At 31.2% G+C, this 19,592-nt stretch overlaps 3 protein-coding genes across 3 annotated transcripts; 2 read left to right on the plus strand and 1 right to left on the minus strand.

Moving 5' to 3' along the window:
- The first annotated feature begins 1,484 nt into the window (after positions 1-1,484).
- Positions 1,485-4,098, plus strand: LOC130974676 (uncharacterized). Its single transcript, XM_057899534.1, has 3 exons — positions 1,485-1,635; positions 1,694-2,671; positions 3,977-4,098. The coding sequence occupies exons 1-3, from the start codon at positions 1,485-1,487 to the stop codon at positions 4,096-4,098; spliced, it is 1,251 nt and encodes a 416-aa protein (XP_057755517.1).
- A 4,720-nt stretch (positions 4,099-8,818) lies between these two features.
- LOC130976805 (cell wall / vacuolar inhibitor of fructosidase 1-like) lies at positions 8,819-9,601 on the plus strand. The gene has a single exon (XM_057901730.1). The coding sequence runs from the start codon at positions 8,847-8,849 to the stop codon at positions 9,432-9,434; it is 588 nt and encodes a 195-aa protein (XP_057757713.1). The 5' UTR covers positions 8,819-8,846; the 3' UTR covers positions 9,435-9,601.
- Positions 9,602-10,513: 912 nt separating this feature from the next.
- LOC130973616 (uncharacterized) lies at positions 10,514-13,993 on the minus strand. The gene is made up of 4 exons (XM_057898237.1): positions 13,456-13,993; positions 11,993-12,836; positions 11,262-11,400; positions 10,514-10,917 (listed from the first exon to the last, which is right to left on the minus strand). The coding sequence occupies exons 2-4, from the start codon at positions 12,543-12,545 to the stop codon at positions 10,863-10,865; spliced, it is 747 nt and encodes a 248-aa protein (XP_057754220.1). The 5' UTR covers positions 12,546-12,836; positions 13,456-13,993; the 3' UTR covers positions 10,514-10,862.
- Between the last annotated feature and the right edge of the window lie 5,599 nt (positions 13,994-19,592).

Here is a 19,592-nt window from a genome sequence, read left to right on the forward strand (position 1 = left end):
TAAATAACAAAATATAGAGTCTTATTAAACGTATTAATAGAATTTTAAATGTTGGTGACTAGAATTATCTTAAGAAAATAAAAACATGCATGATGACAAAATTTAGATCGGGGATATATTTAATTAAGTGGATTGGTTAGTTTGTTTTGGAGTATATATATATATATATATATATATATATATATATATATATATATATATATATATATATATATATATATATATATATATATTAATTTAAACGAAAGAACTTTAAAATACGAAAAATTAAATAGATATTCATAATATATTAAGGAAATAATAATTAAAAATTAATTTATCTAATTTAATATTTATAATTTTATGTATATAATATTTATAATTATATATCTATTATATTTAATATTATTCAATTATTCAAGTGGTAATTAAGAAATGCACAATAATAAAATAACTTTATACAGATTTTTTATTATTTTATAAATATTTACAAAAAATTAAAACGTTTTGATGATAAATATTAAAGATATAATTATTCATCTTGCTTTTTTTATTAGTTTAATTTTTTAAGATAAATAATATTATGACATGATATATATTATAATTTTATATCTAAAAATAGAGTTTGATTCTTAGTAAATTCTAAAAATAAAAAAAATAGTATAAAAAAATAAAAATAATATTTACAAAAATTAAATAAATTTAAAAAGACTCTTACTTAAGAAAAAATATTAGAGATATAACAATTGTTCATGTTGCGTTCTTCTACTGTGACTTGATAACTTGCCTGATTAGATTAGATTAGATTAGTTAGCAAGTTAGTTAACACTGCTTTAAGTTTGTTAGAATTAGTTAGTTTTTTAGCTCGTTCTATTTATGATTAGCCAGTTAGTCTTCTTAGAGAACTGATGTATAAATAGCAAAACCTATAACTGAAAAATTGATTATTCAGTCACCAATTTTAATTTCTACAAATTCTCTATTCTCTCAAAGGGAATGTGTAGAAAAATATTCTCCCCACACTCCACTGATTCTTGAATCATTCCCTTTAGATACAGCTTGAACTCACCTTTAACATGGTGCGGTGAGCGTGGAGCTGAAATCTGAAGGTTGAGTAGATTCGAACGAACAGCGAGGGAGAGGTGATTGACGCATCAAATCGAATTCTCATTCGAAACCACAAGTCCAATTTCTTACTTCAAAACCCTAGATCTCTCGATTCCTGACTGTAATCGACGCATCAGTCCCTCATTCACGATTTCGATCTCAAATTCCTGTTTCGAACCCTTGAACCTCAATTCTTGATTCAATTTCCTCTGATTCTTCCCCAAATTCTTCGTTTCTGCCCAATTCTTCCTCTTCTCTTCACTCACACAACAGAGATTGATGAGATTACAATGAGCTTAGCAAATTTCTGGTCTTCCCGATGCTAACAATTGTTTTCCGATCAACGAGTTTAGAGAAGAAGTTCTGAATCTTGAACGCTAAAAGATTCATTGATACATATGGTGCCAGATCAGAGAAACGAGCTTCCAAACATGGACATGCACACCTTCGCAAGCATGATGAATCAATTCAACATCATGCAGTCTCAGCAAGCAAGGAACAACATGAGTCCTCTCACAGATCCATCAAGCCCGTACTACCTGCATCCTGGTGAAAGTCCAGGATCTCCTTTGATCGCTACAGCCTTGACATCCTCAAACTACCACAGTTGGGAAGAGCAATGTGGAGAGCGTTGAGGTCAAAAATAAGGTAAAATTTGTTGATGGTTCAATTGCAAAACCAGATGAGAATGATTCACTGTATGAAGCATGGGATAGATGTAATAATATCGTCATTTCTTGGATAACCTTGGCATTAAGTCCAGAAATTGCTCAAAGTGTGATATGGCACGATATTGCAGCAGATTTGTGGCGAGACCTAAAACACCGGTATAGTCAAGGGGATATATTCAAGATGGCCGAACTTGATGATGAACTAAGCACAATCAAGCAGGGTGAACTCTCTGTCACAAAATACTTCACCAAATTGAAGGCAATTTGGGAAGAACTTGAAAATCTGCGACCCATACCTCCTTGTGTAACGTGTGCAGCAACTAACTGTGCATGTGGTCTGGAGATGGTCAGAAAGTACAGAGAAGATGCCTATGTGGTACGATTCCTGAAAGGATTGAATGAAGCTTACTCTCATGTGAAATCACAAGTCATGTTGATGAAGCCAATGCCAAAGATTGATCAAGCCTTCTTCATGCTACTTCAGCAAGAACGGCAAATAAATCAGACTGAACCTGTATTTGATGCTAGAACCCTCATGAGCGCTTCAAGCAACACTCCTCAAGCAAATAGAGGAAGGGGGCGTGGCAGAGGAGCTGGCAGGGGAAGAGGGAGAACACCTTCCAAACATTGTTCATATTGTGGTAAGACTGGCCACTTGGTTGATGTATGTTACAAGAAACACGGAATGCCACCTCATCTCAAACAAGGTGGAACAAGCTTCATCAACAATGTAGCTGCTGAAGAGAATCCTGACACAAACAGCAGCGCCATTGAAGAGGAAAGTAAGGCTGAGCTAGAGTTTATCCTAGAGCAAAAACGCGCACTACTGTCTCTGCTGCAGCAATCAGATGCACAACAAATCCAAAAGATGATAGGTACAACAAACCAAGTGGTATCACTCCCATCCAACCAAGGTATAGCTTTTGTAATGTCTAATTCTAACAAACTTAAAGCAGTGTTAACTAACTTGCTAACTAATCTAATCTAATCTAATCAGGCAAGTTATCAAGTCACATCTACAACAAAAATTGAAAATAATTAATCATAATTATTTATATTTTAAAAAATTTAAATAAAGGAAAATACATATCATCTCACTTAAATAAATTTGGTTACTTTAAATATACTGCGGAAAGAGTGCTATATCTGTGACCCAATATATGGTACTTGTAGACCAGTACATTTAATAGTGGTCAGGAAAATAAAGTTTTGACTGGAAAGTTCCTTAACAATAATTTTGTCTTTTTTATTCTTTGACTCATGATTTAAATTTAGATAAATGTTAAGGGTAATATTTTTTATTAATATTAATTAATATTTTGGTTAGTATTTAATATTTAAAATTTAATTTTTAAAATTTAAAATTAATTAAATATTAATAAAAAATAATAAATTTTATCAGTCATACCGTATCACTTTTAAATTTATGGATTTAACTAATAATAATAAGTATCCTAAAGATACACTTGTTAAAATGTTAAATATAAGAAAAATTTTACTCCTTTTTCTTGCGAGATGCTAAAAGAATATTTCTCTCTTTTTTATTTATAAAATGTACATTCCCCTTCTTTATAACTTTTAAAAAACTCCTCTTTAATTCATTTTAAATTTCTTGTAATACATTTAAAACAATCTATTTAAAATGTTCAATATTTTTGAAATACATTTATTAAAAACAAAAAACAAAAAACCTCAGCCAGAAAAATTCACTTGATCACTTTTCATTCTATTCATCCTCTCAATAATCTTTTTGAGTATTTTGTTATTATTAACAAATTAAAGATGGCAAAAAACTTGAAATACCTATCTCTATTCTTCACAATTCTTGCTCTAGTCACAAGCTCACAATTTCAGTAATGCCAAAAGGTAAATGTAGGGTTTTCCAACCAAATGATCATAAGAAACTAATTCAAGATACATGCGAAAAAACACCAAACCCAAAGCTCTGTCTCAAAATCCTTTCAAACCCTAATAGCAAAACTACTAATGTCCAAGGCCTAGCACTAATCATAGTTGATGACTTGATGTCAATCTAAATTAAATAATACATTGAACAAGATTCATCAACTCCTCCAAGGTGCTGGTGATGAAACTAAGTTTGCCTTACATTCATGTTTTGATGTATCACTGGAATCTTGGTGGGTGATGTACCACAAGCCACTCATGGAATTAAGTTTGGGAACCCTAATTATTTGCTGAAGAAGCTATTAATGATTCAGCTAATGAGGCCATGTCTTGTGAGCAACAGTTCAGTGGTAATAATTCACCACTCACCAAAGAGAACATTGATATATGCGTGATGTGGCACATGTTGCAGGAGCTATTGTTAGACTACTATTGATTCAAATTCTCAAAAATGAAATACTGTAATTCTTTGAATACAATATTGATTAATAAAGTTTATTTGATCAATACAAGTTTTCTAATTATCTGTAATGAATAAAAATATATTAAAAAAAGTTGAATTACTTGGGTTACCTCCTAATCCTCTAGTTGCGTTTAGAAAAGATTGAGATTGAGAGACTAAGATTAGAAGACAAAAATTAAAAGATAGAGATAAAATTAAATTTTTATATTATGTTTAGTGTAAAATATACTAAACTGAATTATGTCTCAGTATTATATTTAGTTTAAGATAAATATAAAAATTAATAAATAAATTTAAAATTTAAAAAATTAAAAAAAGTATTATTTAAAAAATATTATTAAAATTTTTATCTTTATTCACAAAATTTTAGCCTTTTATATTTTCATAAAATAATAAAAAAGCTAAAATTTTAGATTTTAGAACTAAAATTTTAATTTTAATCTTTAACTACTAAAAATAATACTGAATCTAATATCCCAATTTCAGTTATAGACTCTAAAAACAAACACTATCCTAATGATTTTTATCTGTGCTTCTAATCCTTAATAATTAAATGACTCCCGGATTTGTTTGTTAACAATTCCTAGCAAAGATCAACTATGAAATTTTAGAAGGAGTTTATTTACAAGACATGCATTAAGATATATTATTTATATTGGTAATGAGATATAACCATAAATATTATATTCTAAAATAATAAATTAATGTATTTTATGTTTTTTAATAGAAAAGATATAAAAATACTAATAATAAATATTTTTTATTTTTTATTTTTATTATTCTTATTATTTTTTGTTATTATATTTTTTTTAAAATAAAAATAGAATAAATTAAATTTTATAATTTATTTTTTAAATATAATTTATTATTAAATAAAATATAAAAATATTAATTTTTATATCTTTATTTTTTGTGTATTGTTTTATATATTGTAATTTTTTTCTCATTCTATTCTTAAAATCAAATGCAATATAATAAGTTGACAAATTAAATATCACTTAAAATACATATAATGAGTTTTTATCATCTAAATATTTAATATAATTATACAAATAAAAATTTACGTATAATTATTTTTATATAAAATTAATAATAAAAATTGTTAAATAATTTAATAAATTTAATTAAATTATTATTTAATAATTTAATTTTTAACTACTAACTTTATATAAAAATAAGTGGAGGTGAGTCTCCACCTTAAATAAAATACACCAGAGAATTTCCAAACATGCACTACTTAGTTGGTGATGTCTCTATACATGTGATGTTCGGTTCTGAAAATAAGAGCAGATAATCCGGTTGTCCACATCACAATGTGCATGTTCCCTAGCTCATTGCATTGTTCATTGCTTCTTAGGTTTTACTATTATTATGTTATTCATTTTTCTTTTTAAATTGTTATCGGAATTGGGTTCAATCGTTGACGCGTTATTTTCTTCTTTTCACACCATGGATCGTTTTGTTTGTTTGTGGGGGTTTGAAATCATATAGTCGGTCCAAATTTTACTGATGATATGATATGGTTTTTGTCTGTTTGTGATGTTAGAATACAGCCAGGTATAGGTTGGAAAAGAACCTCAATCACTTTAAAGGGGTTTTTTCTTTCTTCAATTTCTAATCAAGGGGGACCGATATCTCATTTGGTGCCAACTCTTGGCGTCAAAGGGTCCAATATAACATAATTAAGTTGGGTTGGTCTAGTAGTTATCTTATTAATCCACTTAAACAAGTGTCGGGGGTTTGAATCTTGCGTTGTGCATGCAGCAACCTATTGGCCAATGACAAACCCTTAAATGGAACTCAGTATCGCGGCAAATTAGTCCTTAGCCTACCGGATTGGGGAATACCGTGAAAAACAAAAAAAAAAAATCCAATATAACATGACAATTTTTTTTTAACATAATCATTTTAATACTCAAAAAAATTTATTTTTGACGAAACAAATCCGTTAAATATCTGTTTCGTTTTACAAAATGGCTTCATTATTAACCTATCACTTTAAATAATTAGGCCATTTTATTAAAAAGAACAGATATTTGAGTGTTCATTTTTTATTAAAAATAAATATAAAAATTTATTTTGTCAAAATTAAAAATTTTTAAGTATTAAAATAGTTATTTACTTGCATACAAATTTTAGGAAGAATTTATATTTTACAATGTATTATAAGTCCATTTTTAAGTCATAATTTTGTTATTATGTTTAAAATATTTTATTTATGTTCTAAATATTTTATTTTGTGTATTTTTATTTTTAATCAAATTAAATTATTATATTTTTCTTTTTCTTATTTATGTATCGATTTCACTTTAAAGTCACTATAATTACTATTATAATTGCTATCATTACAATATCATTACTTAAAAAATGATAATAGAGTAAAAATATATTTACAGAAGAAAAATTTTAGTTATTAGAATAAAAATAAAAATTTTTAAATGTTAAAAATAAAATTAGAATTTAATTCAAATATTATGATCTCTAAAATAATATTATATATATATATATATATATATATATATATATATATATATTATCTTTTTGTCCACTCAATTTTATTGTTTTATTTCTTAATTTTGTGCAGTTCTATGTTATGCCTAACTCTCTTTTAAACAATTAAAAGAAGGAATTCAATATTTTAGTGGCAGGTAAAATTTCCATGTGCCACAGAAAAAAATTCTCCAGACTTTCAATGTGATGGCAGAACTTTTTATATTGAAATAATAATTGCTACTTTTAGATAAAACAAAATATTAAAAGTTAATTAATGGTAGTAATTAAGAATTAAGGAGAATACTAATTATATTTTGTTAGTTACCAACTGTCTTTGGTGATGCTTAATGATTCTTCCTTGATATTTGAAAAGAAAAATAAAAAATAGAGGAATTACAGCAATCATGTAGTTTTTGTCTTAACAAAATCTAAAATCTTAGTTGCAAAACGTTGGTCGTCTCTCTCTGTCTCTTTGCTACTCTTCTTTTATTGTTTTTTATTTTTTAAATAAACACAAACATCTAAATTGAATTAAAAAAAATATTTTAACATTATTCAAAAAATTAATATTAACTAATATTTTTATTTTGGGGGAGGACCCTCTTCCAATTTGTTTAGTTTTATATTTCAACATGAAGGGATTAATTAAGACACCAAGATCTAGAAAGTTCTCAAATTTGGCATCTTACAATGAAAGAGGGAACAAGATAGAAACACGTGGCATTGTGAAATATAGACATCCGTTATACAAAGCCATTGTAATTTGTAACCTTAAAACAATGTGTAAATAACACCGTCCACACATTCCAGCCCATGGTTCTGAAACAGCAAAACAACCAACCAGTCACAATTTTCACAATTTCAAAATTAAGAACATAAAATACATGACATGCATAATTACATTTTAAATATAGAAATTACATAGAAAATGTATATAATATGTTTTTTAAAAATGCACCCTTCTCTTTTTTATATATAGACACCGAGAACTACATATGTCCATTCAAAAACTCATATTAATCTGAGAAGAGTAAATTATATTAGTCCCTTATTTATATTAGAATAACTATTTAAAGAGAATAGTTTAATTTAAATTTTTATTTCTATTACATACTCTTTTTATATTTTTCATATTTAATTATTTATTCCTCACAGAATTTCTAAAAATAAATCTAAATTGGTTATTATAAAAAATATTAAGTTATATAAAAATTATCAATAAAAATACAATTTAATGGATATAAAGTGCTTTGTAATGTGTTAGTTAGGATTAAGTATGATTTTGGTCCCTATGGTACAGGTCGAAATTTTTTTTGTCTCCAACATTTTTTTATACAAAATTGTCATTTTTACTTAAATCTTAAAATTTTGAATCAAATTATCTATAACAAAAAAAATTATAAAATAAAAATAAAGAAAAATAAGAGAAAGAGAATGTTTCTACTCCTGCTAAGAGGAAAAAAAAAGAAGTTGTCCACAATCTATCTCTGTCTCTGTTTTTGCCGCAAAAAATTTAAAATCAAATTAAACTTTAAGGACGATTTTAAAATCAAATTAAATTTTAGGAACGATTTTAAAATTAAGTTAAATCTTAGAGACCATTTTATACGCAAAAAAGGATTGGAGACAAAAAAAAATTCGACCTATATTTCAGAGACTAAAATAGTACTTAACCCTATTAGTTATATTGAAGGTAAAATTGCACAAAAATTAATACATATTTTGATAAATTGAAAAATAGTGTAATAGCCTTTAGGCTTAATTACAATTTAGTAGTGTAAACATTTTCATTTGATAGGATAAAAAAATCACTGTCATGATATTCTTTGAAAGGGCCACAAAATGTACAGAAAAAACAAATTGAACACATCAATAAACTCAATCGAATCGATCATTTTCTTTAGGCGATGATTTTAAGAGGGCAAAATAAATAAAAAATAAAAGAGTAGAAATTGAATAAAGAAGAAATTTTTTAGGACTATGTTAGATGCACACCAAAATCAATTCCACTATTAAAATATAAATATGTATTGAAAATAAATTGAACAACACATATAAGCTATATTTATATATAAATATATTAGTAGTTGATTTTAATTTGTAAATAATATTTTTGTTTTTCGACACACCCAACAACCAAAGTAACCTTAAATAGCATCCAAGAAACACCGTTTTCATAGTCTCATTCCCTTAAAATTCTTCAATCACTTCCACTCTCACAAATAACAATGGCTAAAACTCTTCATATTACTTTTACCATTACCATCATTCTCCTCTTTTCTTCTTCTTCTATTCCCTGCACACAATCCGAAACCACCAGAGTGTATTACTATTGGAATGAGAACAATGGTGTTGAAGATCTAATAGACCAAGTATGCAAAAGAACACCCTTTTATGACTTATGCATTTCCACACTCCACAACAACCCTCTTCTAAGCCCCAAGAGTGACATCAAACAAGTAGCACTCATAATGGTCAACAACATTCTGTCAAATGCAACTGACACACTCAATTACATTGAAGCCCTTTTGAAGCACACAAAGGACCCCCCATTGGAACAAGCTTTGGCTCTTTGTGCTGAGTCATATATCCCTGTTGTGAGGTTCACTCTTCCACAAGCTGCTGTGGCTATAAGCCAGGGACACTTTGCCTTTGCAAGTTACTGCATTTCTGATGCTGTTAAGGAAGTTAATTCCTGTGAGGGTAGATTGGTGAAATCACCTTCTGATAAGTCACCTTTGGGTGATAGGAATGATGTTGTTCAGAAGCTTGTTGATGTTGCTAATGCCATTATCAAATTGCTTTTGAAGGCTTGATCATGGGTTCGTTTGTTTTTTTTGTCTCATACCTCTTATTACTACTACTACTTAGTACAAGTACTATTTTGTAGTTTATTGTTTGTTGAATAAAAACAATTTTAGCCTAGGTGGGTTGGTTTAGCTTGCACAAAGTATGATTCTTTTTGTAATTTCACTAATTTGAATCACCCTTTTAATTTAGTTAATTATACAACATTGTCCACTTTTTTTTTTTTCCGAAAATCTACCAAGTTGATGTTTGTTTCATAGTTTTTGGTTTTCCACAGTATATATCCTCAACCCGACCACCCCACAGCAAAAAATTAATCTGCCGCAAATTTGAATTCTGTTTAAGAGTTTTCATTGGTCAATGACTTACTACATATATAAAGCGAGATTCGAATCCTAACACTTGCTTAAGCGAAAGATTGAGCTAACTACTCAACCAAGTTTGTTTCATAGTTATTAATAAGACCCATTACTAATGATCAATATGGGATTTGGAAAAACTAACAAACAAAAAAGACACTAAGGATGAGAGCAGATTCAAGAATCCATGTCCCATCTAAGGAATCTTCCTACCTACTTGGTAGTTTTCTTTTCAAATGTGTTATACTCCTTTTTTTTTTTTTGGTCGATTGTTATACTCCTTTTTAAATTTCTTATTCAGTATACTCTTGCATCATTAGATAGAGCATAAAAGTCTAAAAACTCATTGCATATGAATCTCACAACTAATTTAATAATAATAATAAAGTATACATAAATTAGAATGAATAAAAATAACAATTTTCTAATTTTCTTTTCTTTCAATGATCACAGACAGAGAAATAATGTCACTGGTGAGATCATGTTCATATATTCTAGCTATTACTCAAACAAAAACATACACATGACTCGGTCCAAAGTAGGATCTATTTAGCTGACACAATAAGCATCAGGAATCACATCCACAGTATTCTTGGTTCTTGCTCTTTAACGAGAAAATCTCCTTTCTAGTAAGGAAAGGCATTATAAAATATATAAAATCGAATTATAGTCATTAACTTGGAAGGCTAAAATAAAAATCACTTCAACCGAGGTATGTGGAAATTGGATAACATTAGAATGTACACAATACAACACTTAGTTATGTAGTATTTGTGTCAATCAAACCAATGACAATATACATCATTACATAATAATTAGGCCTTCACAGTCAAAGAAGGAGGTGCAACTTCAAAGGCAAAATCTTGCAGCTAAATTTGTGGCAAGCCAATGAAGAACAGTAAGAACTCTGCTATGGTAATTTAACTCACCCCCCAATATTTGATTAATATACATATAGGGGATAAATTACCAATACAGTTAGTCTCATAATGATTAAAGACATATATATTGAAAAACAAGAAAAGAGAAGCACAATAGCATTAAGCCATATCTTCTGTTGGACTAACTGCATTAACCTTAATTTCTTTTCAGTTTCTCAGCCAGATCTGAACCTGTTACTTGCTGTACAAAACTGCAAGGAACCATCAAAAGTAGTAAAATTGATATTAGTATGAGGTCGCACCGGCATTATATTTGAGGTACCCCCCCCCCCCCTTCCCCCATCCCCCAAATGGTCCAGATTTGTATTTGTATTCGACAAATTAGTCCCTAACAAATCGGTCTGGTCCCTCGTATTTTCAGGCATATTAGTCCTTAATAAAACAAATTAGTCCCCAAGAATCCCTTTAGAAAAGGAAAACGGTCCCCAATCTTCATTTCATTAGGACTAATTTGTCTAATATTCTAAAAGATACGCGACCAATTTGTTAATTTCTTTTTGTTAAGGGAATAGTATGAAGCATGTGAAACTCTTACCTTGACTGTGAACCAGGTGCTTTTGATTCAACTGCATATGGAGTGAGTTGGAACTGAACTGAAATTAAACCACCCTCTCCTGCCGTAGATAGAGGTGATCCCTGGAAAGTTGCCCCGGAACCTTTTCCACTTGAAATGCCTGAGAAAGCGAAATCGAAATCAGATAACAATCATGAAAATTAAAGCATTCTCACTCCGAATGAACAGGAAAAGGAAAGTAACAAGACCAAAGTATATTTTCTATCACTCCTTGCATAATATAAAGAGAACTACTAGAATCTAGCTCATGCATAATCAGAGAAAGTTGCAGCACCCTCGGAATATAGCTGAAGCTGCGAAAGAAAACCAGGACACAGGGAATATGATCTCAAAAAATCTTGGCTATGGATTATAGATAAAGTTGCAACCTCTGCTCACAACGAAAAAGTCAATAGACAATGGAAAAATGACAATGTTTGATTCCAAAAGCAAGACCATGATCTATTGGTCATACTTTTAACAAACTATGATTCTGAAAAAATTGTAAGTTTGACAAAATAATGATTTGCGAAATATAGAAATGAATTATTTGAAATTCATAATGCCTAGCAAAGCTTAGTTAACCAATGAAAATTCAGAATCCAAAGGTAAGAAAACAAGGTCTCAAAGTCAAACTCAACAATTAGCAAGATCCATATCATATATAAAATGTAAGATGAAAAATAAAGCTTATTTTTTATGATGAAAGTTACCATGGAATATTAGCACAATACAGAAGACAAGAGTAAAAATCATGGCCAAAATGCTGGTATTGGAAGAAGATGGCGACGATTGTTTAGCAGCTTTCATCTTCTTCAAGGCTTTCATACGCTCTATCCTTGCACGCTTCAACATGGCAAGTTCAGTTATCTCCCTTATTAACTTATAGTCTGCTGCATTCAATTCTGGAGCTTTCGGAGGCCTCGGAGGTCTGGGAGGTTTTTTATGACTAGACTTTTTACGTTTCTCCTTTAACGGTGTCCTCTCTGCATCCGCCAAGTCTTGCCCCATCATTGGCTTGTTTGCCACTTTCGGCAAGTCCAGAGAAACTTGGCTTAAAGTTGATTCATTGAAGGGGAAACTCGGCATTTCCTCGCCTCTTAAAGAACCTCCGACAAACCGATCGGGAATCTTGGCAAATATTTTCTTCCCTTGGTTTGAAGTACTTGGTGGAGAGATATTCTTTGATTCATCATCTCTAAGCAATGGCAATCCACTTTCAAGATCAACTTCATTCTCGTTATCCTTCGCATTTACATGATCCATCTTGAAGATACAATTGTAATTCTGAGTTCTCACAATTTGTTATCCTACAAATTTCATCTAAATCACAACCAAGAAACTCAACCACCTCTAAAGATGTTATGCACTGATCCTGGAATCGACCAATAATCATCAACAAGACAATCCTTATTCTGATAGCTCCTATGAAGGCACATAAGACAGAATTTAGACAACGATAATCAACACCGAAAACTATATCCCTTCCTCTTCGATCCTTTCTAAGCTCGCATGTACTGCAAGCTCATAATTCCCTCCAAACAAACAGGATTGACCCTGCATCACAACACAACACAGTTTTCAATCCAATGACCCTCTTACAATGATTTCCCCTTCAATGGTGGGGAAACTAGTCTTTTCATCATATGGTAACGGCATGAAGAAGCAAACTAAATAATGTACAAACTTTAAGCTACCTTAAAAGCACCAATCCTCAAACCTTTCAAACAAAATAGGAATTAAAATAAATGTGAATTGTGAACTACAAAGGAAAGGTAAGGGTTTAAGCTTCTAAGGTAGGAACGCATATGAAGCAACACCAAAGGCATTGATATGGCTCTCACCCATGAAAATTCCACACAAAAGAAACCAAAACAGAACAAACATATATAAACACTAAACCCCAGACAGAAGAAAATATAGAAAAAAGAAATTTCGATAACCTGCCACCCACTAACCAATACCTCACCATATTATTTAAAAATTAAAAAAAAAAAACGAAAACCTCTCACATTGCAACCAAGGATGACAAAATGAACAAAATGGGCACCCATGAAAGTTGAAAAAGTCAACAACTTTGAACTAGTTTTAGCCACAACACAAAATAAAACATTAAATTACATGAGCAGCATAAAGAGAACAAGAATAAGGAATAAGGAACGGAAAAAATGAATACCTTTGTGGGAAATGGAAGGAATCCCAAGTCCAATGACGGAAGAGAGAGCTGAAAATTTGTAATGAGAGAGAGAGAAAGGGAAAAGGGAAGGGGACACGAGAATATAGAGAGAGTTAGTTTGAAACACTGCAAAATTAAGATTTGTTGCAACGAGAATCTCTCTGTAGGAGCAAATATGTAACACACATTTGTAATTTCTAGAAATGATTTGTTGTGTTAATTTATCCAAAACAAAACAAAAGTGGCTGTTATTAATGGGAATATGGCATATGGCATTTCCCATGTGCTGTGTTGTCTTCAAAAAACGGCATAGCCTGATTGACAGTTGGCACCTCTCTGAGTTTCACTGCCTCTGCGTGGCCCCCCATTTTCAATTTTATTTTAGTTTCTCTCTTTTCTTTTTTGGGTATGGGTTCTTCATCTCTTTCTCTTTCTGTTTTACAATAAGTGACATAATTTGTGTATTTTGTTCAAATTTTTTATTAATATACTTTTGTGCCTTGTTCCTCTGATTTAATCTTAAAACTCTGCTAAGAGAAAGAAAAACAATACTGTGTTTGTTATGAGTTATTTCTGTCTAAAAATTCAGTGTTCAATTTAGTAAATCTTTATATTTCATATCTGAAATGTATTAATAACTATTGGTAGCTAGCTAGTGGAAATTATTAGCTTGCAAATGAAACGCGTTTAAGCCTGACGCTTAACGTGCTTACCTCCGCGTCTTGGTTCATTATAATTCAAAATGTGATATCTAGTTATGATTGAACCATATCAATAATCATGATAAGCTGGACAACACTAACTTGTATGTGATAGGTTTCCTTCAACCAAGATCAAGGTTGTGAGAATGAGTCATCAAACCAATAGAATTAGAGACTCCAAAAGTTAAAGATTTAATTTGAATTGAATCGAGTATAATAATATAAAATATTTATGTAAATATTTAATATTTTTAACAAAAAGGTGATATTTTTATGTTTTATTATTTTAACTTAATTAACTGTTAAAAATTAGTATCGATTCAATCGATTAATTAATTTTTTTTTTGGCTTTTTAATTAATTCATTGGGTAACACTGGAGTTGTAATACTAGTATCTACATAATTGATTCTCACACACACTTACAACAGTATAAAAATAAAAACGCAGAAGAAATCAAGGTGATTATCTCCAGTATTATATTATAGACATATGAAATAATAGAAAAAAATATAAAATAGTAGGAAGAAGGAAAAATTATAAGGGTTGAATTCAAAGAGTCAACTTCTCTTCTATACCTATCTTTAGTTTTGTTCCAAAAATCTATTATCCATAATTTCAATTTTGTCATCATTAATATTCTCTTGCCCACTCCCGATTCAGTTAAAATCACACCTTTCTTCTCGCGTTTTTCTATTACCTATGCTAGGTGGCATATTAGTTATTAGGACATTTCATTTTTCTTTTACCTTCCACCCTCTTTTTTCTACTGTAATGATATGGCAGTAGGAGAATCTTTTCCTTCTTAGAATTAGAACCTTCTATTCCCACCTCATCAGTTTTATCTGAATATGTAATAATATTCCCTCTTGAAGATTTACTTCTCAAGGTAGAATGAGGGAAATTCCTCTTGAATTGCTGCTGCTGTCTCCTAAGAGTTTTTGAAATTTGGCAAATCTTTCCACCTAATCAAAACATCCATCTGGCTAACTTCATTCACCTTAACTGCCAAAACCTTTGCTGGTTTAGTTTGCAGTTCATATTCAGCAGTTACAGCTACCGGTAGAGGTTGGGTGGGAGTGTCAAACTTCACACTCTTTTTGAGCAGCGAAATATGAAAGATTGGGTGCATCATTGAGCCTTCTAAAAACTGCAGTCTATAAGTCACCTTCTTAATTCTCTTCAACACCTCAAATGGACCATAATAACGAGCACTCAATTTCTGGTTACTTAGTTTAGCCAAGGACTTGAGCCGATAAAGTTATATTTTGAGAAAAACCTTTTCTCCCACCAGAAACTCCACCTCCCTACACCTCCTATCCGCATTCTGCTTCATGCGTGCCTGATATTTATCTAGGTGAGACTTAAGCTTATTCAATATCTGATTTTGTTCCTCCATTAGTACCTTGACTGCTTCCACCGTAGGCTCACCTCCACCTCTTAATAGACTAGGAGGATCCCGCCCGTAAAAAGTCTTGAACAGAGTCATCTTAATGGACCAGCGGTAGTTGGTATTGTACCAATATTCTGTCCAATGAAGCCACTTATGCCATTGAGTCATTTTTGTGCTCGTAGAGCACTTCAAATACGTCTTCACACATTTGTTGACAACCTCACTTTGTTCGTCCGTCTCCAGATGGTAAGCGGAGCTCATCTTAAGTGAAGTCCTTACTACCTTGAATATTTCCTCCCAAAATGCACTCATAAACAAGCGATCTCGATCCAACACAATGGAAACCGAAAATCCATGAAGAGTAACTATGCCTCGAATAAAGATCTCTGTCACATCCTTTGTTGTATACGGGTGAGATAGAGCGAAAAAATGACCATACTTAGACATTCGATCCACTACTACCATAATAATGTCCTTCTCTACTGCTTTATGGATCCCCCAAATAAAATTCATACTCACATCAGCCCACACATTTTTAGTATAGGCAATGGTTGTAATAATCCAGTGTGAAAAAGTATAGAAAACTTATTACATTGGCAAATATCACATTGCTTCACATACTCTATAATAGTCTTCTTTATCCCCTCCCAAAATAGGACTCCTGCTACCCTTTTATAAATTCTAAAGTAACTTGAATGCCCTCCCCCCTCCCAGCTTGGAATCATGAAACTTAAAGAGAATTTTTTGAATGAACGTAGAATTCTTTGGATGACTAATTTGCCCTGATGAAGCAAATGCCCTTTTCACAGCTTATAACCCTTCAAAACTTCCTTTTTTCTGAGCAATTTGTGAAGATGTCTCTGAGTTTCGCATCAGCTTGTACTTCCTCTTCTAAATCTTCCCATTTTGCAGCATAAACCACTGATAGAGATGCGAATTAAAATTTTCTGAATAGCGCATCAGCCATTGTATTTTTCCTCCCTTTCTTATACTTTATTTTAAAATCATACCCCAATAATTTAGATAACCACCACTACTATTCCTCTCCCATATCCTCTGGTCCAACAAAAATTTAAGACTTTTTTGGTCTGTGAAAATCGTGAAATGCTTCCCAATAAGTAATGCCTCCATCGCTTGACTGCCAAGATGATAGCCATTAATTTTTGTTCATAAACTAATTTACCTTGAGCTCGATTTGATAGCTTCTAGCTCATGTAAGCAATTGGGCTCCCCTTTTCCAATAATACTGCTCCTAATCATTTTCCTAAAGCATTCATTTATATAACAAAAGGTTAAAAGAAGGATGGTATAGTTGAAATTCGGACTGATGTCATGGCTGCCTTTAGTGCTTTAAAAGCATCCTGAGCTTCCTTATTCCACCTAAAATTATCCTTCTTCAGTAGTTAAGTGAGTGGCCATGCAATTTTTCCGTAGTTCTTCAAGAATTGTCGATAGTATTCGGTCAAATCCAAGAACCCTCTCAAGCTTTTAAGATCCTTAGATGGAGGCTAATCTAGCATATCCTGCACCTTTTTTGGGTCAATGTCCACACCCAAGGATGAGATGAGGTGTGTAACAGCCTAATATTTTCAAACTAGCCTTAAACTTTATTTGAATTATATTAGTGGTTGATATTCAAATTTTACAAAATTTCAAAAAAAATAAAATTTGTATATAAAATATTTCATAAAAAAATGGATAACTAGTTTTTATTTTTGGAAGCTATTTGAAAATAGTGAGAATCTTGATCACAAGAATCGTTACTAGTTGGGAAATATAAGTGGATCTAGTGATACTAAGACAGAAAGTGGGCGTACTAAATTATAAAGGCAAAAACAATGATAAACTTTACTCATATAAAATAATCATATAATAAATAAAAACAAACATCATAACCACAATTGCAGTCACTCAATAAAGATTAAATAAGATACACAGAAGATCCTAATTCTCACACTTTGCATAATTATGGCTGAAACAATCGTCTATGCTCCATCCTTAATATGAATTTGGGTAAATGCTTAATGTTTCGTATCTATATCCTTGATATCCCGCTCCTAACCATCTTATAATATACTGGTCTTTTTAACTCAATCAAGTAGGGTATTACTTTGCACCGTGTTGTTCTTAAAGATGGTACGGAGAAAGGGGTGAGAAACAAAAGTTTCGTAATAGTTTATCTATATGGTGTCATCGTATCCATCCCCACCCACTTCGAGTTTTAAAATAAAAACAATGATAATGCAATGTTGTTCAATTATTTTTTTCAAAAATCTTTGTTAGTCAGAATGGTGTGACTTTTAGATGCTTCTCATTTACTTATATTGTGACACGTGACTCAAAACGAAATGTAAATAACATTAAAACATATAGAATGCAAACTCATGAACCTTGACTTGGTTTTCTCATAGGCCATAAAGCAATGCAAAATAAATAAGAGAAGAATAGCAACATTGGTATAGATAATCAAACAGAAAAGATCTATGAATAAAATAAGGATAATAAATATAATCATATATCAAACAGAAAAGATCTTTGAACGAAAGGAGAACAATAACATAATCACTTTTTTCTTTGTACTTTTTATTACTTTTTCTCATAACTTTTATGGAAGGTATTTGAGCTCAAACTGGTATAAAAAAGTGGGAGTCCCCTTCCCTTACCAAAGGATCATCTCGATCGATCACTTTCCCTTACCGAAAGATCATATCGATATATTATATTTAGGACTCACCTTCCCTTATCAAAAGATCATTCCCTCAGTTCAATTTACAATTAAGGTTATTTAAGACATACACAATAAGAGAGTCATGCCAAAAGAAAGGAGACATAAGTTTGCTGATCACATTCTCTTACCGAAGAATCATTTTGTTATTTTGTCTTTGGAGGTCACCTTTTCTTACCGAGTGATATCATTCTCTTAGTTATTTAATGCGTATAAGATGGTTATTATAATGTTTAATGTGTATACAATAAAGAGATATTATTATATAAAATTAATAGGAGTCTTATTTTCTTACTGAAGGTTCTTATTCCAAAAGTTTGTCGATCACCTTCCCTTACCAAAGGATCATCTCGATTCAATCATATCGAAGGGTCATCTTGATGAGCGGATAATTTATATGCTTTTTGGCATTATTTTTAGGTAGTTTTTAGTATGATTTAGTTAGTTTTTAGTATATTTTTATTAGTTTTTAAGCAAAATTCACATTTCTAGACTTTTCTATGAGTTTGTGTATTTTTCTGTAATTTCATGTATTTTTTGGCTGAAATTGAGGGACCTGAGCAAAAATCTGATTCAGATGCTGAAAAAGGACTGCTGATGCTGTTGGATTCTGACCTCCCTACACTCGAAATGAAATTTTTGGAGCTACAGAAACCCAAATGGCGCGCTCTCAATTGCGTTGGAAAGTAGACATCTAGGGATTTCCAGCAATATATAATAGTCCATACTTTGCTCGAGTTTAAACGACGCAAACTGGCGTTCAATGCCAGCTTTCTGCCCTATTCTGGCGTTAAACGCCAGAAACAAGTTGCAAGCTAGAGTCAAACGTCAGAAACAAGTTACAAACTGGCGTTTAACTCCAAAGAAGGCCTCTACACATGAAAGCTTCAATGCTCAGCCCAAGCACACACCAAGTGGGTCCCGGAAGTGGATTTCTGCATCATTTACTTGTTTTTGTAACCCTAGTAACTAGTTTAGTATAAATAGAACTTTTTACTATTGTATTAGACATCTTTTTATCATCCTTGATCTTGGGATTAGGTCCTTTTCCCTATTTTTGAATTCATATGCCATTGGGGGCTGGCCTCACGGCCATGCCTGGACGATCATCACTTATGTATTTTTAACGGTGGAGTTTCTACGCACCATAGATTAAGGTGTGGAGCTCTACTGTTCCTCGGGTATTAATGCAAAGTACTATTGTTCTTCTATTCAATTCATGTTTATTCTTATTTTAAGATATTCATTCGCACACAAGAATATGATGGATGTGATGATTATGTGACACTCATCACCATTCTCACTTATGAACGCGTGATT

This window comes from Arachis stenosperma, chromosome 4 (assembly GCF_014773155.1).
Source record: "Arachis stenosperma cultivar V10309 chromosome 4, arast.V10309.gnm1.PFL2, whole genome shotgun sequence".
Classification (NCBI taxonomy): Eukaryota; Viridiplantae; Streptophyta; class Magnoliopsida; order Fabales; family Fabaceae; genus Arachis; species Arachis stenosperma.